The 23,479-nt window shown below is 39.2% G+C and overlaps 2 protein-coding genes across 2 annotated transcripts; both read left to right on the forward strand.

Annotated features, from left to right (window-relative positions):
- The first annotated feature begins 7,579 nt into the window (after positions 1-7,579).
- Positions 7,580-9,329, forward strand: nkx2.9 (NK2 transcription factor related, locus 9 (Drosophila)). The gene is made up of 2 exons (XM_004540854.2): positions 7,580-8,055; positions 8,354-9,329. The coding sequence occupies exons 1-2, from the start codon at positions 7,896-7,898 to the stop codon at positions 8,938-8,940; spliced, it is 747 nt and encodes a 248-aa protein (XP_004540911.1). The 5' UTR covers positions 7,580-7,895; the 3' UTR covers positions 8,941-9,329.
- A 9,338-nt stretch (positions 9,330-18,667) lies between these two features.
- On the forward strand, positions 18,668-21,155 carry nkx2.1 (NK2 homeobox 1). Its single transcript, XM_004540216.3, has 2 exons — positions 18,668-19,299; positions 19,910-21,155. The coding sequence occupies exons 1-2, from the start codon at positions 18,933-18,935 to the stop codon at positions 20,584-20,586; spliced, it is 1,044 nt and encodes a 347-aa protein (XP_004540273.1). The 5' UTR covers positions 18,668-18,932; the 3' UTR covers positions 20,587-21,155.
- Positions 21,156-23,479: the final 2,324 nt, after the last annotated feature.

Genomic DNA, 23,479 nt, shown 5'->3' on the forward strand with positions numbered 1-23,479 from the left:
TTTGGTATCTGCTAAACTGTAAACCCGTTAAAACAGTTGTGTGGTTGCAGGATTTCGATTAAGCCTCGTGGAAATGCAAAAGAAACTCTCAACATTAAACGCAACTTATTTCCCATGTGTCTTTTAGTTCCATTCAAAAATTGGTGCATCTAATTTTATATTAGCCCACTTTACTGGAGATGCAAACGTAAATCACTAACATTTATCTTACAAATCAATTTACGACTCAGACCGAATTAATTCAAAGATGGGAGGACATTCTAATTTTCGTGGATGCTGAAATAATCTCATAATAATTTTAAATAACGTTTTATTAACGTAACAGTCTAAATGATGTAATCTTTCTAAAAATCGTCAGTACCGAAACAGAAATTCTCGTATTCAAATACATTCGTTTTCTATCCACCGCAAATGCGAAAATAATGATGATGTTCAAAATGACGATGATGACGAAACGGCTACGTTCTGCATCCTCTAGCAGGCATCAACCATGTAGCTGATAGCCCTTTAATCAGATCAATTAGACACCGTTCTAATGCGTTCCATTTAATGTAGTTTGAGCTACCACATTTTTACCTTTTACTCTCCACTCAATCGGATGACACCGTCATATCAAGACGAATGAAAGTGTGACACTGAAATAAAGTGACACACTTACTATAGAAACCACAAGACCATTGCCAAACAGTGCGCATTTAAAGTCCGTAACAAGACTTTAATAATGAATTCGTAATAATCATCTTTTCTTGAAATTAAGAGGCAGCACATAAAGGGGGGGAGGGGGGGGGGGTATTGATATGTCCAATATTTAGCAAAGATCACTTTAATAGCTAAACCAAATAGCCTACGGCATATTACAATGATACAATAATAATATTACAATAACTACAATTAAAGTCTTTGTGCATTATTATTATTATTATTATTATTATTATTATTATTATTATTATTATTATTATTATTATTATTATTATTATTATTATTATTATTAACTGTGTGACTTTGTACCAGTGGGACTTAAGACCCTGTGTCATGAAACAAGCTGCTGAAATTGGATTGAGACGCTTTGACTGTAATCCGCCCAGACTGCTACTTCCTCTTTGTGGTCTGAAAAAAAAAGTGTGTAAGACAGAGTTTCTTATCTGCAACCTTGAGACGCAGAGCCACCACGCTGCTCATATTATCCGTGGAGAAAGTTACAGAGGGGTGTTAAAAAAAAGTTCCCAGCTCCAGGTTTAATGTTCCCAGTAAGATCCTGTGGGAAATCCAAGTTACCACTAATGGGTTATTATGGGGACACGCAGTGATTTCTTGTTTCACAAAGGGGTTGGAGGTCTGTCATCTCATACTAACTGTCCCCAAAACGACTGACATCTGCAATAAGATACACACGTGCTGAGAGTTATAGTGTTTGTGTGTGTGTGCGTGCGCTGCTCGGAAAATTGAGGTCCAGCAGCAGCTTGTCACCCAAGAGCACCACTAATCCGCGTTATTAAAGCGGAAAAGACGTGATTTCCCCTCAAGTTGTTTGATACAAACGAGATAAGACTGTGTGGATTTTTACTGTGTGGACACTGCTGTTTTTTAGGATAATGCCATCGCTTGGCGCCTTTAAAATAACCCGCACCGACGATTCTAACCTTTGCAGTCCAAATAGCGGTGACACCATTAAAGTCTTTCTACAGGTTAGCACTTCTCCAGGACTGAGTGGCCCGGTAACTTTAGTGCGGCCTTAATGAGGACGAACGCAGGTTAACGACGAATGTAGTCGTGTTTCAGAGGCCAGGCCTGGGTTTCAGCGGAGAGGGACAAAAAGAAACAATATTTACGACACTTTTAAGCATACATCACTTTGACATCTGTTCGTCTGGCACCTGGCATCCATTAGTATTAAATATTTCATTCCGCCCTAATTTGGACCTCTCTTCGTCCCGTACCAAGGACACTGGGGGGGGGGGGGGGGGGGGGGGGGGGGGGGGGGGGGATGGAGAGCTCTACCTTTATTGCGCTTTTACGCGCCGATTACTTTGTGCACAAAAAAGTGCAAATGGGGTGTTGATACAGACCACACCGCTATGTTATGCGTTGTAGATACGAGGAATCCTTGAGTCATACCTGGGCTGGACTTATATTAAATTTCCTAATCCATTAAGATCCCCGCATAAGCGCGGAAACATTCCTGCAATTAGTCAAGTTTGGGCACACGAGCTTCAGATTTTTACGCAGTGTTATTAGATTACTGAGTGGACGGAGTGTTCAATATCCTCATACACAAACAGAGGTCGGAGAGAGTCAGATGTATAATGTCAGCGTGGACATTGACAAAATACTGGCCCTCTGATAGCCCCCTTTTTTGTTATTTAATTTGGAGTCTGGCGCCGAAAAATAGAAGTACATGTTAATTTAAGGATGGTAGAAATAAGAATACAATTTCATCGTTCTCTCTGGGGACATGCAGTTAAATTGTGATTGATGTGTTTCATAAAGAAGAGAGGATTACACAGGAATATCAGCACTGAAGCACTGAGGCCTCCTTAATCGGGACGCATTGTGGAGACACAATGAGAACAAATTTTGTCTGAAGATAAGGGTGGAGTGAGTTAAATATTGTTTTTATTATTAATAATAATATTAATAATAATAATGTAAAGGGATTACATTTTTGAGCATCAAATAGCTGCATTAGTTAGAACCGGCTTAAAATCTTTCCATTTGGTCTTTGTTGACACAAAATTGTGACCAATTTGTTTTAATCTTCTTTAGTTTCACCGTACGTCCTTGTTGGTGACACGCGGTGCAGGGGTCACAAACGCTGCTGTGCCAACACACACTTTACCTGGGCAAGTCTGTGTATTGTAAAATGCAGTGGCGCCATCTGGTGGATCTTCAGGGAACACGTCAAACATTTCTTAAGTATTATTCCACGACTTTTTAATAAAATACCAGAATCATATACTACACATATACAATTTTAATTGCCTGATAAATGATAAGTTTTTACTTCCCTGGATTGGCTCGTTCAATTAGTAAAATTGTAACTATATTGAGTTCTATTTCACCTGTTTAGACTGAACTTATTTCACTTTCAAATATGCTTGTGACGTGTCTGTTACGCAAGTATACGTTTATTTGCATTTCTTTCCTTAAACACTGCGTTCATCCCTCCTGCTATTGGTTGTCTGTGTGAATATATGTCAGGCCAAGTTGTTTTTATCTTGATAAGTTCAAGTTACTTGGTACACACACACACACACACAAAAAACGTCAATTCAAATGGAAGGTTCTGCTGTATATGAAATACGACCTTTTTTAGATAATCTATATTTACCGGAGAAACAAAAATAAAAAGTCAGTTAAAAAAATCAATAGTTTTTACACACCTTACAAAACCATAATCGGTTATGTATTACAGCTAAAAGGAGTGAAAACTGGCCTTTGACCCTGGCCTGTTAGACCCACTGAACAGTTGGCACAAAGAAAGCTGTTAACAAATGTTAAGCAGCTGATATTTCTTATGGTGGTGGTGAACTATCTATAAACCATGCATTTTAAAAGATATATATATATATATATATATATATATATATATATATATATATATATATATATATATATATATATATATATATATATATATGCTGTACGTGTTTGTTTTCAAGGGTATTGTATTTTGTAAAGCATTGCATTCTCCTTGTAGTTTCATTTTGCAAACATCATAACATAACGTCATAAGATTAGCAAGGGAAAATATGTGTAAGGACAATAAGAGCAAGAGTCTCTTCTCCCCCATAGCTGTATAGTTCACAAAGCTGAAGCCCTTCAGGAAACAAAGAATTAGTAAAAATAGATGAAAACATTAGACACTGCAGAGCTGTCATATCTGTTTGCCTGTATAAGTTGGCGCAGGGATACTAAGGGTGCTGGGGCTACATTAAGCTCAAAAGAACTTAAAGACTAGTGAAATAAACTCCTCCCACAGCTTGTGATTGGTTGAAAAATGCTAAGACGAGTCTGCCTCTCAGTTTTAATGTGAATCCTGCAGAGGGCAACCAAGTATCACACACGTCAGATGCATCTACAACACTCAGAAGGCTTTAAAAATATACATCATGCAGTCGAAAGTAAGCGTATGTAAAAGCATGAATGAAAAAGACTTTACTTGGTTTGTTTGTTTGTTTTTAGTAATGCTGTTTCTCTTAAATGAACAATGAAATTGTGTGAAATTGAATTTTCTTGCCTGAAAGCATTTTGGTGACAGAACACTCGTGTTATTAATGTTGTAGATTTTAAATCATCTCTGAATGCATATGGATCCATTTATACATGTCTGCTTTTAATGCCATCAGAAGTCAATAGAACGATTACAATTAGTCATTTATTGTATATCGGTCTTGTCATAATCAGGACAAGAGCTCAGCTATATATCAATTAATTTGTAAATATTTATAAATGTGGGTCTCTCCATCAACTTGACTTCAAAAGGTGTATATTGATCATGCTTTGCACCGAACATAAACTGTTATTCTGAGTTTGCTAAAGTATCTATCAGGACTGCACTGACAGGTGTGTTTGTTTCTTTTCAGTGGTCAATAAATGATCAGTGCTAACTTTATTAAATGATCAAGATGAATATTTAGCTTTTAACTTCATTTTTTCTTGGTGTTTCTGTCTCCACTTCATTCTTATTTCTAAAGGTGATTTATTTTCCACTAAAATCGTCAGTTTGAAATTCAGGGTGCTCTCAAATATTTTTGCCTCCCCTGGATTTGTTTTATTTTTATTATTTATTTATTTATTTATTTATTTTTAGAATACTTTCTTGTATATTTTTAGTTTCTTCAGGAGTTTTGTAACTCCTTTTTATAAAAACGTCTTTGACACACACTGGTTTATTGTCTTTAAAAACAATACTTTTTGACACACTTTCACCGAGTACAAACATACAGCTGCTGTACGGTCAAGCAGCCTCACAAGACTCCAGTTTACTGCAGCGCGAGCGATGTGGCTGCCAAGTAATTATCCCCCACAGCCCCTGTCCAAAATGCTAATGGTATTTACAGGAGAGGACATCAGCAGCAGGTGCAGCTGCTGGAGCGTGATGTTACGCTGAGACACCACACTAAACTGAGAAGTAACAGAGGAACCATTGTTGCCATAGGTGTTAAATAATCAGTCAGACTGAAATCAGATAAATGTTGTTGTTTTTTTTCAGCAGTTTTTGTCTTTTACTCCGATGCGACAGCTTTAGACACAAATATAATACATATATGTCAGCAGTTGGTTTATTGATGCTGTGGCATGAGTTTGGAGTGAGTCGGAATAAAAAGATTGCTGATTCCAAACTGACTCCAGATTTTTACTGCTGAGATTTTGTTTGCTTTAAACTTTCTTGTTAGTAGTTCATGAAAGTACAGTCCAAAAATTCTGTCTTAAGGATTTAGTGCGGATAGGAATGTAATTTTACATAATTAAGTGATATCTCAAGTTAAGCACTGTGAATGCAAATCCATGAACTCAGGTCTGTGAATTAATCCTATAAAATCTAATATTCCGGGTTAGGACAGTCTTACTTGCACTCTGTCGATTTCTTTTTTTAAAATGAGCTTATAAACCAAATACTGATTAAATGACTTGAGAATGTTATTTGGAACAGACTTCATTAAACATTCATTTTAAAAGCTTAAACGTTTTCTGACTGGAGGAATAACCTCTAAGCTTTCTTAAAAAAAACTACAGTTATTTACAAAAAATTATCATTGCATATGTTAAATATGTTAAATGTTGCTTTCTACAGTCACTATCTATATATATATATATATATATATATATATATATATATATATATATATATATATATATATATACATATATATATGATTGCAGGGTGGAAAACAGAAAGAGGTCTCTTCGTCGAACTTCTAGGGAAAGCTCTAGGGAAGCTGTCAGTTCAGCTGCTGACTAGAACCATGAGAGAAAAATCTCCATTTGGCTGAGGAGGGATTGGGAATGGAGAGCTGAACAACAGAGTAAATATTTGGCAGTGGAGAGCTCTTGGGAGATGCAGAGAGCCCACTCTGGCTGAAGCCCGCGGGTGTTAAATAGATTAAGGGGCTGCTGGGTCAAAGAAATTCCCGCTCTTTGGACATGACTTTTCTTTGCTTTTGGGTGTTTTTGCTCTCCAATCGAGTGCCCTCTGTAAACTACCCACTCCAGCTAACCTGCAGTACTGTAATCCTCTGCTGTTTGTCAACCACTGGGAGGCCGATGTGTACACACAAAATGTGCTTCGGGAGGAGTGCGTCTTTTAAGACGTTTGTGCGTGATGTAAACACTTAAAGGTTACTTAACACTGTTTGGTTTTCATGGACGAGATTACGTGTGCGTAAAAACAGTGTAAAACGACAGGTAAAGGTGGATTTCAGAGCATTTTGGCGGAGTAATAATACAGGTCAGCGACTTTTTTTGAACTCGGAAATCTAAATGGAATTTAACAAGTCCTGAATATTGCTTTGAGCTATAGACTTGGTGGCAGTAGACGCAGAGCAGTAGATAGTGTCCCAGATCCTATTCAGCTCCATTCAAAACCATGACAACACAGAACAAGCTCGGATTTATCTTGCTAAGTTAAAGGACATTGTGCCGGGGCGTCAATCAGGCATTATTGCTGGACTGAACAAATGCAAAATCTTGACTGGAACAAATGCTTCCAACGGGTCTCGGACGCGGGGCTACATTTTCCCCCTTTGTTCCCCTTCTCTGGTTGGCATGTATTTGTGTTCCCCCTCGTTCGACCACCCAGGACGACTGGGGAGGCATGTCCACCACTACTCTCCTCCTCGGCCCTCGTGCACCTTGGTGAAGTGGCTGAGGGTGGATATCAATATCAGTTACTAGAAGTAGGGAGGAGGAAAAGCACCCCCACCACCACCACCACCAACATCGTGTTGACATGAGACTGGATTCACGCTTTGCAATTAATGTGCTTTATAGGCTAGCACAAGGGTAACAAATTGACCAACCACTGCAGCAATTTATCAGAAAATCCCCCAGGCTTATTTTCGTGTTAAAGTTAGGTAAAAATCTGCTGTTGGGTTACAGTTATCGCTATTATATTAGCAGTTCTAAACACGATAAAATACAAATACCTTAAAAAAATATTTGTCAATAATATAACACCCTTATTTCAAATCATATCTTCCAAACCAAGTTTTAACATTTCTGTTTGCCCAAAAATTAAACATGATAATAAATCATCTAGTCCAAAAAGGACGTTTCGGAAAAAAAGTCTGGAAATCCTCCGCCGTCCATAAACGTCAAGACTTCTCACGTCTGCAATTAATACGCCCATTAGAGGCGTATTAGTTAAACCAACTGGCAGGCATCACGCTAATTGCTCACTTTGTATGCAAATATTGGACACGTTGTTTGGGCAAAAAAGAGGGAGGAGGGGGGCGAGGTGTAGGAGAGAGAGAGGGGGTGTGTGGGGGGGATGGGATGGGCTCTGTTGTCAGTTGCCACCCAAGATGTGATTCAGCTCCAACAATTACCATTATCTGTTTCCCAGTTTGACGATACGGGACGAATCGGTAATGATGACGAGTGTTTCCTTCGCTCATTCTTGAAGCTCTGAGGATTTTTTTTCTCAGTTCACACCTAACCATCATTGGGTGTCAGCACTCGAGCTATTCAGGTACTCAGCAGAGGAGGAGGCTATTTATAAGCGAGCCCCTTGTGTTTGCAGCTTATGAAGTGCTGTTTGTGTAAATACGGAGGCCAGCGCGCACACTGGTGTTTGGACAGTGCGTGAAGTGGACTTTTTTTTTTTTTTGATAGATTTGGTTTGAGTGCTTGCTTCTTATCGGCCAGAACAAACCCAGAGTGCATGCAAGGAAAGGATGGCTGCACCGACCAAGTTCAGTTTTTCCGTAAGGAGCATCCTGGATTTGCCTGAGCAGGATGCGGATGCAGCAAAGCGGTCTTCCCCGATTTACTCCTCTTGCTCTTCCAGCTCACCCTACAGCTCATGGATCGACTGCGAGCGGAGCCTTTGCATGTGTAAGTGGGCGTTTAAAGCCATGAGAGATGGGTGATAATGAATTTTAAAAACAAGGGGAGAAAAAACTAAGACTACCCTGAAATGTTTTAACAATTTGCTTTCTCAAAATGATAGATAGATAGATAGATAGATAGATAGATAGATAGATAGATAGATAGATAGATAGATAGATAGATAGATAGATAGATAGATAGATAGATAGATAGATAGATAGATAGATAGATAGATAGATAGATAGATAGATAGACACATCAGTTTAAAAATGCTTATTCTAACTTGCTGTTTTTTTTTCTACAGCTTCTGACGATTGCAATTTCGAGGCCTCTCCTGACTCAACTAAGCCCGATGACCCGTCCCTCGATTCAGAGCCTGAGCAGAGCAAGAAGAGCAAGAAACGCCGCGTTTTGTTCTCCAAGGCCCAGACCCTTGAGCTGGAAAGGCGCTTCCGCCAGCAGCGCTACCTGTCGGGTCCGGAGAGAGAACAGCTGGCACGGCTGCTGAGCCTGACTCCAACCCAGGTGAAGATCTGGTTTCAGAACCACCGCTACAAGATGAAGCGAGGTCGAGCAGAAGGAACACTGCAGGACGTAGAAATCCCGCAGCCGCCGGTGTTGCGCAGAGTCGTTGTTCCGATCCTGGTCCGAGACGGGAAACCCTTTCACACATGCTTACTTGACTCTGAGAAATTTGGGTGTTTACCTCCGTCATCTCAGCCGGTGCCCTTCCCTTTAGCTTACACATCTCTTCAGCATCCATCATCCATCCATCCATCCATTGCTCTTCCTCCAAGGTACCACCAACACTTTCCGGCAGTGGCGGCGGCCTCCAGCTTCGCCTGGAGAGACTTTTGGAGTGATTCGGTTCATCTTAATTCTTTCAAGTAAAGGTCTCGTTTAACTCATTTAGAACGGCATCAAATGTTTTCTGAATGTTTTGTAAATGTTCGAGCAACTTAAACGTTTAGATTTTTTTCTATAGAACGAATTATATTTTGCACATTATTTACGCACGTATGCGGAAATTTTAAATGTTGTTTTCTCTTACATGGCTCATTGCTGTAGCCTTTAGATTTTTAATTACCGAGGTGTATTCGTGTGATTTTTAAGCCTTTTTAAATGTAATATTTACATAAATGACTTGATAATTGAGTTCCAGTAGCTGCATTAGGCGGTAGAACAGGATAGGAGAATAGGGGCAAAGCCGCTATATAAGTATGAAGGGAGAATATGCCATTTGTTGGTTTTAAGGATACTTTTTTAAAGATTTAACTGTCTTTCTGTGAACAAAATTATTAATAAAATTCTTCATATTTTGTATATTTTGACAATGTAATGTGCTTTCTTTCTTTCTTTCTTTCTTTCTTTCTTTCTTTTTTTATGTGTTGGCCCCAAAAGCGTGTACCCTGTGCATGCATTTCTAAAGACTAAGCTAAAGATAAAAGGTTTTCGTTTTCCTACAAAAGGTTTTGTGTAAAGATTTATGTGAAGTTCTAAAATAAAAACAACCTTAAAAGAAAAAAAGATTTATTTTTTTTATCTAAAAAAAATGTAGCAGGTCTTGACAGAGGCCCCAGGGAGCTTTTATAATGTTAAAAACGAATTTTGCACCCAAAAGCTGAGCAAACATCACATCTGAACAGACTAGGTTTGGCATAAGAATAGCCAGTAAACATTAAGGCCTGTCCCTCTACAGCACGCTGTTGTTGTCTGGGACTAAGAGCTGCTTTTCCCTTATACAATTAACTTTTGTTATTCTGAGGAAAGTGGTCTTAATATAGCTATTAACTTTATCTGGAAATCTTGGTGTGTGTGTGTGTGTGTGTGTGTGTGTGTGTGTGTGTGTGTGTGTGTGTGTGTGTGTGTGTGTGTGTGTGTGTGTGTGTGTGTGATTATGATGATGATGTGATTTTTGAGGGGCATAGCAGTAACTGAAGGCAAATCATCAACCCTTTTTCACTTCTCATACAGAAATGTAATATTATTTATTCCACAATTGAACTGTTCTAATTTACAAATGATTTAAAAAGGCAAAATGAGCTCTTACTGTTGTTTTCTAGTATAAACACAACACATTTGGGTTTTTGTGTGTCTGCATTCAGGCAACAGTTTAAACCAATCCTCGAGAATAATACAAAAACATTCACTACAATGTTACTTGTAATATTATAGCTTATCCTAAATATAATACATACGTGACTATTTTTTAACATTGCTGTGCCACCTCAAGAAAGCAGGTCCACTCATGCTTATCTTGAAAAATATGCCTCAGTGTTTAAAATCATGTCAGTTTTTCATCAGTGATGAGGGGGGTCTTCTGCTTTCACGCCCCCTATAATGTTGTTTGCTCGTCCTGTGACCCTGCAGCCCATCGTCACTGTCACCTGGCCCTTTGTCCGCATCACTGGGGCCACCTTGTATCACATATGGAGGGGACTGGCCGAACCCCTCAGCTCGCTGCATCTCTCCTTAAATGCTCTTTTTGTTTGGGTGTCTCTCTGTGAATGGACCATTGTCCCTCATCCAAAAGGGACCGAGACAAAATCTTTAGTGTTTCAATTCCCGTGATGTTTAATCAGTCCCTGCGACAAATTTATGAGGTTTAACTGCACAATGGTGTTTTAAAGCATCTTGGGGTTTAAGGGTGACAAAGACAGGCTTTTTAGAGGTTGCCATTGGTTTTTTAAGTTGGTCAGAAGAATTGCCTGAAAAGGACGGGCAGGCTAATACATGCCCATCCTATAGTTTTACTCACTGGCCTGCACTGGGGCCCCTCCAGGAAAGTTATAAGGAGCTATAAGGTCCATGCTAAGGCCACATGGAGGAGTTTTAAATTGTTGTAAAGATGCTCACCAAATATTGCCACCTTTTCAAACTGTTTTTTAAAAATGTAAAATCTTATATTTATTTGTAGAGAAAACATTAAGACCAAACATTTTAACCCCAAACCGGCCTTTACGGTTATTTTGTCAGATGTTATTTTGTTTGCTTTCTATACTACAAACCTACAAATCAAAGTCAAAAAGCTGGACTGGCCATCGGGCATACTGGGCAATTGCCCGGTGGGCCTATGATGATTTTTCATTTTTATGGGCCGATGTTTTCTGTTTGAAAGGTGGTGGACTGGCCAACTGGTCATGATCGACTCTGGCCTAGGCAAATTACAGCCAATGAGGTCGAACTTTAAAGTTCCGTATTGAGATGAAAATGAATGCGATTAGAATTTATTTAGCATTTCTTTCTAGTATCAGCTGATGTTTGCTGGAGCCACAGCTGTAAAAGCTGCTGGTCATGATATCGGTTTGGATATGTGGTGAGAGGGAAACATGAAGATGAAACCAGGGGATGTCCTTACTGAATCATCAGAGCTGAACAGGTGATGTAGAAACATGTTTACCTTTTAGGTGACATGAATGAGTTGACGGGAAGTTATGAACTGTTTCTGAGAGACAAATAACACCAGGATCCTTTTCTAAGTAGCTGACAGCTGGTAACTGTGCAGGGGCGGATCTAGCAAAGCTTTGCCAGGGGGCCAGGTAGGGCATTAACAGGGAAAGGGGGTCACAATGAAATACCTTTCTTTCTTATTCTAATTTAAAATGTCTAGCTTTTAATAAATGATTATCTGAATCTTACAACCAAAATGTTAATCTTAAATGTATAAAAATCCATTATTGTATATAGTAACTATTAAATCTAATATACATCCTAAGCCATAGTACTTTTTCCTTTGGGAAGGTATCATCTGTGCAATCTGCAATTCTGTTGAAGAATGGTAAATGGTAAATGGCTTGTATTTATATAGCGCTTTACTAGTCCCTAAGGACCCCAAAGCGCTTTTACATATCCAGTCATCCACCCATTCACGCACACATTCACACACTGGTGATGGCAAGCTACATTGTAGCCACAGCCACCCTGGGGCACACTGACAGAGGCGAGGCTGCCGGACACTGGCGCCACCGGGCCCTCTGACCACCACCAGTAGGCAACGGGTGAAGTGTCTTGCCCAAGGACACAACGACCGAGACTGTCCAAGCCGGGGCTCGAACCGGCAACCTTCCGATTACAAGGCGAACTCCCAACTCTTGAGCCACGATCGATGTTGAATCTATTTAATTATTGTAAAAAAAAGAAAAAAAGAAGAAAGAACCAAAAAAAAAAGGTGTCTGTGCATTTGTTTTACACATGCATTAAATTAAAGTCTATTACATCGATTAAGCATCATGAAGCGGAGGGTGCGGGGTGGTTCCCTTATTTTGTTGTTTAATATTTCTGCTAAATACTGTTTAAAATACCAGAATCGGGAGGATGTCGTAAGTTTAAGTTTATTAGATCGATACATATATACCAACAAGACAGTGTACATCACTGTTTTCATTCAAAGGCTTTATGGCTTTTCCTATAATACCCGGTGGGCTCAAAATTCCCAGGCTGATTTTTTGTCCCAGTCCTGCTCTGCCTCCACACAAAACTCATAAGTTAGTTTCACTGTTGCTCCTCTTCTGGTTTGTTGTGTTCTTCATGCAAGAATATATTGACTTCTGAGTTTGCTTTGCTGTAGCTTAGCTGTTTTGTTTTTTAGAATGGAGTAACATCAAGGTTTAGCAGTCAGCCCTCCCAGGGGTCTCAGTGGTTTGCCCCTAGCTTTTGAGCATGCCTTTACCTCTGAGTGGGGCACCATCTTCTAATGTGCTTTGTTCACCCCTTTGAGCAAAAAAATAATTTGAGCAGATATAGATGTAAAGCTTTTCTCACTCAACACTACATAAAGTGAGAAAAGCATTACATCGGCATGTCCACTATGTTTAAATCCTTTTACATCTGAAAGACTAATGTGAAGTTATATTTTAAGCAGGAGTAAAATAAGTAAATGAAAAAGAGAGCATTAGCTTATTTCTACAGTGGCTATCACCTCCTGGTTTGCACTTAGCTGACTGGGGTTTTTCTGTGTGGAGTCTACATTTTTATCTGGTGCCTGCATGGGATCTCTCCGGGTACTCCAGCCTCCCCCCTCAGTCCTAAAAATGCAGGCTAGACTGATGTAGCCTATATCCTGGGTGTACCTCACCCTTCGCCCAGTGACAGCAGGGATAGGCTCTAGCTGTTATTGCTACAACCAATGACAAATATAAATAATTGCAGTCAAAGCTGAAAAAGTCCCTAAAGATTATTGATATTAGCATATCGATAATGTTCCTCTTACTTTATAATGAAAGACTTTTGGTTAAACGGTAAATGAAACATTTGATAATCACGTTATCAGCTATGATAAAAATACAGTCATGTTTAGTCCTGAAACATGCGAGATGGCATGGATTACAGAAATTCAATAATAACTAAGATATATCCTGATTTAAATCAATAAACCAGATCAGCGATCATTTAATTGTAATAAACTGGATAACACATCAGTACCTCAGAATTTAATGGTATTTGAGGCTGAGAAGTTTTTGAGATGCTTATCTGTAAGAATACTGTATTCAAAAGATACTCAAGTCCAATATAAAGTAGAAGTAAAGGAATATCCTTTTAATCCTCCCAGTATCAAAATTAATACAGAAGATTTATTATTACTTTATTATTACACCTTTAGTCATTTTAATGTTCAGTGTAACTAACTCACAGATTATAAGTATAGTATTTTTTTCTCTGAAGTAGAAAGGTGAAGTCCAATAACATGACTCAAGTGAAGTAGTGCTACATTTAAGTACTTAAAGAAATGTGAATGTAGTTTTACAGCTAATATGATCTGATGATGATACTCGTAATGTTGGAAATAAGAATGGATTAGTAGGTGCATCAAATACTGGGTCCTCAGGTGGGAACGACCCTTCTTTGATCCTTTGTTGATAAGCTCAGGACATAAGAGGGTTCAGTTGCTCTTCATGGTATTCACAGTGCACCTTCCTCAGTTCCACATGCCACCATTTTCGCCTTTGCGTTCAGTCCAGATTGTATCTAATGGCAAGGATTTGATTGCTTGTTGGAGGAAGTAACTCAACAAACAGATGTGGCAACAACACTTCTACACTGAAAATATTGGTCTTTCAGGTTTTGAGGGTCATGACCAACCTCACTTTGTTGCATTTAAATTCTGCTGGGAGACATGAGATCCCTTATTGCAGTTTGCTATACCCACTGTGAGAATTTGGGTATTGTGTAATGATCTGACTTTCCAGCACTTTTTCATAGGTGATTTAATACTAAACCAAAACTACCGCAGTTTGAGTTCTTTTCTAACATATACAGAAAAACTAATTGTATTCTTTTTGACCTGTTCAAACTACTCAGTTTCCTTATACTTTCATGTTTCTCTTGATGTTCACCATGATGTTTTTGTACTTCAGTCAGAGTCTGTGTATCACATTAGACATTTTACAGTTTTATACTCCATACTGCACATTTAAAAAATCGACTGACTGATATAGGTTAGTGTGGCATATTAAAAAAAAAAAAAAAAAAAAAAAAAAAAAAATATATATATATATATATATATATATATATATATATATATATATATATATATACATATATACGTACTGTTTCCATGGTAACCATATATACATACATGTATATGTATATATGTATATATATATGTATGTGTGTGTGTGTGTGTGTGTGTGTGTGTGTGTGTGTGTGTGTGTGTGTGTGTTTCTGTGGAAAGGCCAAAGAGTGAAAATATTTAGTTTAAATTTGAAAAGCTTTAGCGTTATATTACCCCCTCCTTGGGTAAAAGAGAAAATACACACAAATATGGCATGGGGTCATTCAATACATGTCACCATAGAGCAAGACAAACAAAAAGAAACTAAAATAAATACATCTATCAATAAATTACTCATGTCCAAATGCAGATAGAGCTTCCTTAAGTTTTGCAAGTTTACACTGCATAATAATGTCTTTAGGGCTAAACAGCTCCCGTTGTCTTGTATTCATTTGGTCTCAACCTAAAATATACAGGCAGATATTTCTGTCTGTGCGACTTAAAATCCCATTCCATCCCACAAAGCACCTTTAAAAACAACAACAGGGCTGACCAAAGTTCTGTACAATAACACAAAACTTAAAAGACAAACACAGGCCAGAAGGTCTAGAAATGTAAAAACTTAGAAGTTAAACAATAAAGGAATAAATCAAAAAGTAACATAAGATCCAATAAAAGAACTACATTCAGATAAATAATGATAACCTGAAAAGCTTCAATATATGAAATGTCTTCATTGCCCTACACCTCTACACCCATACAGATATAAGACTGTCTGATCAAATAACTGTTAGTGACTTTCAACAGATAATCCCAAAAAGTCTAGTTTTAGTTAAAACACTAAAGAGCTTTCCTAGCTTGCCCCACTTGTGAATTTGTGTAATGGCATTATTTTTCATAACATTCATGTGGCGAGAATTATCATGTCCTCAAAATGAATCTGTGGGTATTTATCAATAAATAAAGCATCAACCTCCAGATGGCGCAAGAACACACGGTATCATTTCGGAAACCCTCTCACTCCCGTCATGAAAGAAATGCACTAAAGGGTGATTTTCGTTGCTTGGATGGAGAGAGCCTCTGGACCGCTAGGGGTCGTGCTTCACTGGAAAAACACTGGTTTCACTTTTTGGAACTCAACTACTACGTTACTTTGAAGCTGCTGATTGGGTGCAGCAGTATGTCTGCCCCTAGTGGCATCATATTGGCTTCGTCTCGTGACGTCATGTTTCAGCATTTCCTCATAGGCTGTGTGACAGGGTCCAACAACACCTCTCATTTGAACCAAGTGGATTTTTCAACGTCTACAAAATAAATCTCAAAAATTCAGAATGACGTGAGCTGATTGGATAAATTATGAGGTGGGGAAATAAAGGGTTATTACTAATTAGTGACCTCCTGTAGTTCACAGTTGAAGCTGAAACAAGGAAATGACTCACGAGGTCGTCAGGACTTTCACGTGAAATGATGAAGCACACACATGCAGCCCACTTTTTCTCTCTGTTTTTTCTTCTATCCTTCTATTTTAGGCTGTTTACGGGTACAAGGTGAATGAGATGTAGCTTAGTCAAGAAAACAAAAGTTGGAGTTTCGAAAGAAAAGAGTATTCAGGCAAGCCAAAGGCTGCAGGAGCAATAGCAGGTAGTTGCTGCACCTCTAATCTGACCACTTTGATAAAGCCAGAGTCAGCAGGGTTAGTGTTTTGGCACAAGAACACTGTTGACATTTAACAAAGATAACTTTGTAAAGTGGCCTGAACGCTATGCTGGTTTTGAATACAAATTACAACATGGTATTTATTATTTGTCGTATTATTTCAAGAGAGATAGATTTATTTTATGTATACTTGATAAATTGATGAAAACGCGAGTGTGGATGTTTTTGGAAATTAATTTGCAAAGTTCAGTATTTTTATATAACATTTAAACGTGGTACATTTGTTATTTTCCTGCTGCTCTGGATATCTTTTAATGTAAAAGAAATTAAGGGTTTAATTGATATTAACAACAGCAAGCAACTTCCGTTTTACTTTTTATCGTCCGCATTTTATTTTTCAAGGTCTGTAGTTGCTCTGTTGAGTATATCATGCACCAATCAGTTCATAACTAACAACATGAAGCCTCAGTAACAAAGGCTCGGTAGCCTCATACCCGCCACTTCAAAGTGTCCTCATTATTGTGAGGAATTAGTCGGAACATTTGAACTAATTGCCACTAATTGGCCGTAATAACTGTGTGCCAGAACAAGAAAAAAGTACTGATTTAGATGATTAAGAATGTCTTGCGAAATTCCGTAATTAAGGAATGCATAAGCAAGATTTACCTTGGATGCAGAAAGATGCTGTAATTTTAATTGCCTGCGATTATGCACCCGCACCCCGGCTATCATCCGAACAATTTATTGCAGCTGTAACATTTAGTCTTGGACTATAAGACAATATTGCTTCATTAAAGATTGGATTGGGTTGTTTTGGAATAGAATGGATTGAATTGTTTTGATATGTATATTGTGGGGACTCCTTATATTGGACTAGTGGGCTGTAAATAGAGCGCAGATTATCCTGCAAGGACATGCAGGCAGCCGTGAAATATTCACAAGCCAGGAAAATAGCAGAACTGGTGATTCCCGTGACAAACTGGCAGTGATCTGTATGCCACTGCAGGCTACACACTCACGGCGCTGACCCTAGCTCCCGTTTGGCAGGTCTTTGCCTTTACTGCGCCATTCTTACTATGACAAACAAGCAAATATTATATCATGTAATTTAAAAAAAAACAAAAAACATTTAGAATCACAGCGGAGTGAAGGAGATCACAGCGCAACGGCCAAGCGGGGTTGCCACCAGAAGACGCTGTGTTTCCTTAATTCCTGTAGGTGAGATGGTTTGAGTCTGCAGGCGCAGACTTCTGCGGCATCTGGCACCTGACGTTAGACCGCCCCACAAGACCTCTACATTATCAGCTGTTTTATCTGTTTAATGTGTGCACAGGCTCAAGGCATCACAGACTGTGTAAGTAGAAGTTACTGCATCGATTTTAATTCGCCTATTTGTTTTGTTCGGTGTAATTTTATAAATTCTTGGGATTTGTAACCTATACGTAAGATATTGATTTATAGCTAAAATAATCCTAAATAATAATAATAATAATAATAATAATGATAATGATAGTAACAATATATATATATATATATATATATATATATATATATATATATATATATATGTGTGTGTGTGTGTGTGTGTGTATATATATATATATATATATATATATATATATATATATATATATATATATATATATATATTGTTTGTGAAGAGGAGAATTCCACCTAAAAGTGAACTCAGAGGCACCACAGGGCTTTTAAAAAATATTTTCTCATACAAACATACAAAATTTTACAAATGAGATATGATTGGGTTAAACGGTAATGCCTCCTTGAGCATTAAGGCAAGATGCTACTGAGGGCTATACCTGGCATTGTGCTGCAGGAGAGTAGCTATTTGAACGCCGTTAACTTCGCATGAGCGCCTCTCCTACTCCAGACTCAATTTTTTTCACTGGGTCTCTTAGACGAGTGTGTGCATCTGAATTTAGGTAATGCGCTCCTTGCGTCCAATGATATCAAAAGGAAAAAAAGAAAAAAAACGAGGGGGGTTAATCATTTGCGCAGCCACTTAACACGCGGATGTGTATTTATTTACTTATCAGTATCAGTCATTTTCCCTCCGCGCAAGTGCACTTTTGCATGTCTGAGTACGATAAGGCATAACACAAACAATCCTGCAATCACTGGAGGCCTCTCATGGCCATTAAAAGTCAGTAGTTCAACTGAGGAGTGGTTCTCCAACTCTCAAGTCCATATAGGCCTCCTTTCATCAAGAGGCCCTCGTAAACATCACTACAGTTAATAAAGTGTATTGTGGTCACTGCAATCTCAAGGTGCAGCCACGTGTTCATCAGCAACATCAACAAGTCCCAAACTCCACACATGCAGCAGCTGCAGCGTGCTCGGACACCGCTTGCAGTCTCGGGGATGAACATTTATGATCATGCACGGTGCTTATGTTATTGTTAGTGGGAGGGGAGCACATGTCTTGTAAATGAAATTACGCTCGACGAAAGGAGGCTAGAGCTGTTTTGTATTGTTGGCGATGCCCCGCCTCTGATGGTAGCCTTAAACCTGGCACCCAGCTAAAACAAACCAAAGCCAGCACCGAGCTCCCACTCAATCCAATTAAGGCGGACTTGAGGCGCTCTCTTACGTGTTCATCTACCAGGATCGACGTTGAGACAACAGGAAGCAGAGGGGCTTTGGCCAAAAAAAAAAAAAAAAAAAGGCAGAAGGAGAGATTGCCTTGCCTTCTAATTTCTCCCTCTCCAGCCCCAGAACAATGTCGATGAGCCCTAAGCATACGACTCCTTTTTCTGTTTCCGATATCTTGAGTCCCCTTGAGGAGAGCTATAAGAAAGTAAGTATGGAGAATAACAACTTGGGGGCACCTCTCACTTCTTACCGGCAGCCGCAAGTCTCACAGGCGGCGATGCAGCAGCACCACATGGGCCATAATGGGACTGTGTCTGCGGCTTACCACATGACTGCGGCAGGTGTTTCTCAGCTGTCACACACGGCCATGGGGGGCTACTGTAACGGCAACCTGGGCAACATGGGCGACCTGCCGTCTTACCAAGACGGCATGAGGGGCAGCGCCACGGCAACCGGCTGGTACGGAGCCAACCCAGATCCGCGTTTTTCCACCAGTGAGTATCCTGCACCTGTTCTTTGACTCCAGCTTGGAGTTATCACAGTCCGCATTGAGCTGAAATCCATATTTTTGCGGATGTTTCGTGGTGCTGTGTTTTAGGAGTTGCAGTACAGTTTTTATAATCTTTACGTTTTTCGGCACAAAATTGGCATTTTTCAAGTTTCGGTACTTTAGATGTTTCCAGTAAGGAGGGGCAGAAATCGCGCAAATATTCAAGTTTTTAATCCACAGATTTCAACATTTGTAAAGATTCTCACGACAGAAAAATAATGGAACAGTTTTCCTTCAGGGCTTTCACACTCATCCAGCAGTAACAGCTTTGCTGTCATTTATGAGCGGCTCCTTAAATTTGGTCGATGTAGTTTATGAACACGCTTTCACTTTGACACTTTTGAGTTTTAGGTGTTGTAAATAAAGGTGTCTGCTTCTTTGAGACCCGTGAAGATTTATAAAAAGCTGATAATTGAGTAACATTGTTGATTTTTGCATCTGCAAATGATATTTGTCCATACTAAATTTTCTCTCCATATAAATGTCTCTATGTAACACGAGAATATAACTTTTAAAAAAAATTGAATTTAATTACAATTATTTTCCCCCCTCAGTTTCCCGCTTCATGGGCTCATCATCCGGGATGAACATGGGCAGCATGGGCAGTCTCAGTTCCCTGGCAGACGTGGGTAAAGGCATGGGCTCTCTGTCAACCACACCGAGGAGAAAGAGGCGAGTGCTGTTCTCCCAGGCGCAGGTGTACGAGCTGGAGCGACGCTTCAAGCAGCAGAAATACCTGTCGGCGCCGGAGAGGGAACACCTGGCAAGTATGATCCACCTCACCCCGACCCAGGTGAAAATCTGGTTCCAGAATCACCGGTATAAAATGAAGAGGCAGGCAAAAGACAAAGCCTCCCAGCAGCAGATGCAGCAGGAGAGCGGCTCCTGCCAACAACAGCAGCAGCAGTCACCTCGGAGAGTAGCTGTGCCGGTGCTGGTAAAGGATGGGAAGCCGTGCCAAGGCAGCGGCCACACGCCCACATCCTCCGCTCAGACGCACCACCAGCAAGGGGGCAATGTCATGATTATGTCTAACAACACGTCCGGCCTCGGCCAGCATCAGAGCCAGCAGGTGGGAAGCACAGGTCACTCTCCAGACTTGGCGCAGCACTCCTCCAGTCCGCCCTCACTTCAGAGCCAAGTGGCCGGCCTCTCCCACCTCAACTCCCCCGCCGCAGAGTACGGCTCGGCCTTGCAGTGTTCAGCCCTGTTATACGGCAGGACATGGTGACAAGAGGCGCCGGCTATGATTTAAATCTAATTTTAAAAAAGAAAAGACATTTTTATGTTAATGCTCGGCAAGTTTCACTGTAAATGTGCGCACTTGAACAAGAACCGAGTGAAACCGACGCAGCTCTTCTTGAATTTTTTCTCCTCCCCATTTCGAAAGGAAGTGTGACTCTTGTGGAAGAATCACTTGTTCACAAACTGCGGATGTAAAAGTCTTGGGATTTATTTATGTAAATTATATTGACACAAAGGAAGAATCAGCAGTCAAATAGGCCCCATAGTTGGGATAACTAAACCCGAAACAGAGACGCAGATAGACTGCAGGACTGCTGGGTGCTCTTAAATTTCCCTCCTCAGACACAAATGTGATGACTCTGATTCATAATAGAATTTAATGTAAGCCGTAGATCTAGCTTGTATATTTCAGTAAAAGGTTTGAATTTTAGCTATTTGTTGTACAAAGTTTTTGACGCTATTGCCGGTTTGTTGTCGTTTCACTGGTATTTGTACGTTTTATTTCTTTGTAACTTATATAGATATTTGACTTACAGCAAAACAGTCCTATTAATAAATTATGGAACCCAAACAGTTAAACTTTGTTGTGAAATTAAATAATTATTTAGGTAAAGACAACAAAACAGCAGGGTTATTATTATTATTATTATTATTATTATTATTATTATTATTATTATTATTATTAGTTTTTTGCAGATAAAATGCAAGAAAGAACAAGCAACTAGAAGTTTTCAAAATATGTTCAGATTTGTCAGAACGTGGGAAAAAATAACTAAATGCCGCATTAGTTCTGACATGACAGTAAATACTGGGGCCTATTTCACCCCCCAGCCCCTGTTTTTTCTCCTGCTAAATCACATACCTCGCAGGCTTATCGTTTCATGGCTGCAACTCACACAAGCATGCCCTGCAGAGTAAACTGAGCCTTTTATGTGCTTTTTTCTTTTCTCTTTCTGTATGTGTGTTTTCTCTCGGCGTGAGTCAGAAAGGTAAGGTACCTCGACTCCCAACATCAAACACAAACGCTGCTCAGAGGGCAGCTTATCGATGAAATCCCTCGCCAAACAGCGCCGTATTCTTCTCAAAAGAGTCGTGAGGTGAACTGTTGGCGCGGGGCTATCAGATGGTTCATCAATAATCAATCCGGGAATTGAAAGGAAACAGGCTGTTTGTGTCGGGCATTAAAAACAAACCTGCCTCCACACAGATATTTATATATGTTAAATATTAGACTGTAGATTTTTTTTTTAACCCTGTGGGATGTTTGACACTTGGAGATATCTTTATTTTCAAAATAAAGAACTCAAGCTGTAATTTATTTCCCTTTAGTTGTAGGGTTCGGTAAATAAAAGGTATAATAATCATTATAGACTATTCTCCTGCCACCTAACAGAGATATAGGTCTTAAACAGTAAACAATGTGGTAGCTAAGCGGCGGGGTTAATGATGGGCGATTTTCGGTTATGGCTTGACCAGGGTAAGTTGTTTTCAAATCAGCGCTGTCATGTGTCATAAAGCTATAATTTTAGAGCCTTTCAGACAGGATACATAATGAAAATAATTTATCTTTAAAGCTTTTTTTTTTTTAATCCTCCAGCTTCTTGGCTTCTACTGGCTTTCATTTCTGATGCTGCCTGAAATAAGTGAGGATTTAAAGCATACACTTTAATAAAACTTCTCTGGATGTTTATCCGTTGTCTTGAGATAATTGATCTTTACTCCACATGATCCAACCAAAGTAATTTTTCCTTCCATTTGCCTATCTGACTTTTCCGGTCCTGCTGCACTTTTAATTCCTGAAATTTTATTAATTATATGGAAACTTCTTTATTTCTAGACCGGAATGTACTCAACTATTCACATACTACTGTTTTTCAAAGTCACCCAGCTTTATTTGACGCCCGAGGTGACCATTATGTTTTGGGGGTTTTTTGTTTTGTATTTTTTAATATTCTCTATTTTTTCTGATACTTACCGTATGCATCGGTGGCCAAAGTACATGCGGCTCATATAGTACAGTTAGAAGCCTTAGTCCACAACTGGACCACAAGTTGTTTATATGACTTTTGCATAAGTCCCATTTTAGCACAAATTCTGCAAAACACTCAGAGAACTGGGGCTCAGCAGTGCTTTTTGCTTAATGGGGGCTAATGTTAATACAAATACAAGAACATTAACTGATTTTCTACAACTTTGTATTTAAAATCCAAAAGCATATTCAGTCAGTATTAGCGTATAAAAAATGTGATGTTCAAAAAAAATTAGGCACTAAACTCACGTCCGTCTCCTTTCCAAGCACGCAGTAGGTCTTTCCCTTGAAGCCAGAGAAAGATACAGTTTAAGGGCACCAGGCAGCCCCTAGAAAAGCAATTTTAGAGACTTTAAGTGAAATCTTACCAGCATCAGAAACTATCTTCTATTAGGTATTTTGCAGAGCAGGTTTTGTTCGGGAGAGAAGTGAGAACTTTGGGATTACATTAACATGTCTTTGGCGCGGTGTGTGGTCTTTGTGTGCAGCTTGTAGCTGTTGAGAATGACTTGTTGGAAACGTGTGTGCTCTCATCGCTCTCTTTTGTAGAAACCCACAGTGCAACTTCTCAAGTCTTCCTGCCTTTATTGTGGGCTGTCTTCACGAACCCCAAGCAATTAGTCTCTAATCTCAAGGTAATCATATTTGAGTTAGTGACTAGCTGCTGAATTTCATTCACCCAGGGACCCAGTGTATCAGTAGTACGTAGTCAATACTCAATTTAAAGTTGAGGAGGACAAAATGTATAAAATGTATATATATATATATATATATATATAGCTTCAGAAATGAAATAAAAGTGGGGGCTGGGGTCTCTTTAACTTTTATTTTAATTTTCCCTCAAAATGTA

This window comes from Maylandia zebra, linkage group LG19, assembly GCF_041146795.1.
Source record: "Maylandia zebra isolate NMK-2024a linkage group LG19, Mzebra_GT3a, whole genome shotgun sequence".
Taxonomy (NCBI): domain Eukaryota; kingdom Metazoa; phylum Chordata; class Actinopteri; order Cichliformes; family Cichlidae; genus Maylandia; species Maylandia zebra.

Coding starts and splice junctions, on each gene's coding strand:
- nkx2.9 (XM_004540854.2), top strand. CDS start 7,896: ATGGCTGCACCGACCAAGTTCAGTTTTTCCGTAAGGAGCATCCTGGAT. Junction 8,056..8,353: donor CGAGCGGAGCCTTTGCATGT/GTAAGTGGGCGT, acceptor TTTTTTCTACAG/CTTCTGACGATTGCAATTTC.
- nkx2.1 (XM_004540216.3), top strand. CDS start 18,933: ATGTCGATGAGCCCTAAGCATACGACTCCTTTTTCTGTTTCCGATATC. Junction 19,300..19,909: donor AGATCCGCGTTTTTCCACCA/GTGAGTATCCTG, acceptor TTCCCCCCTCAG/TTTCCCGCTTCATGGGCTCA.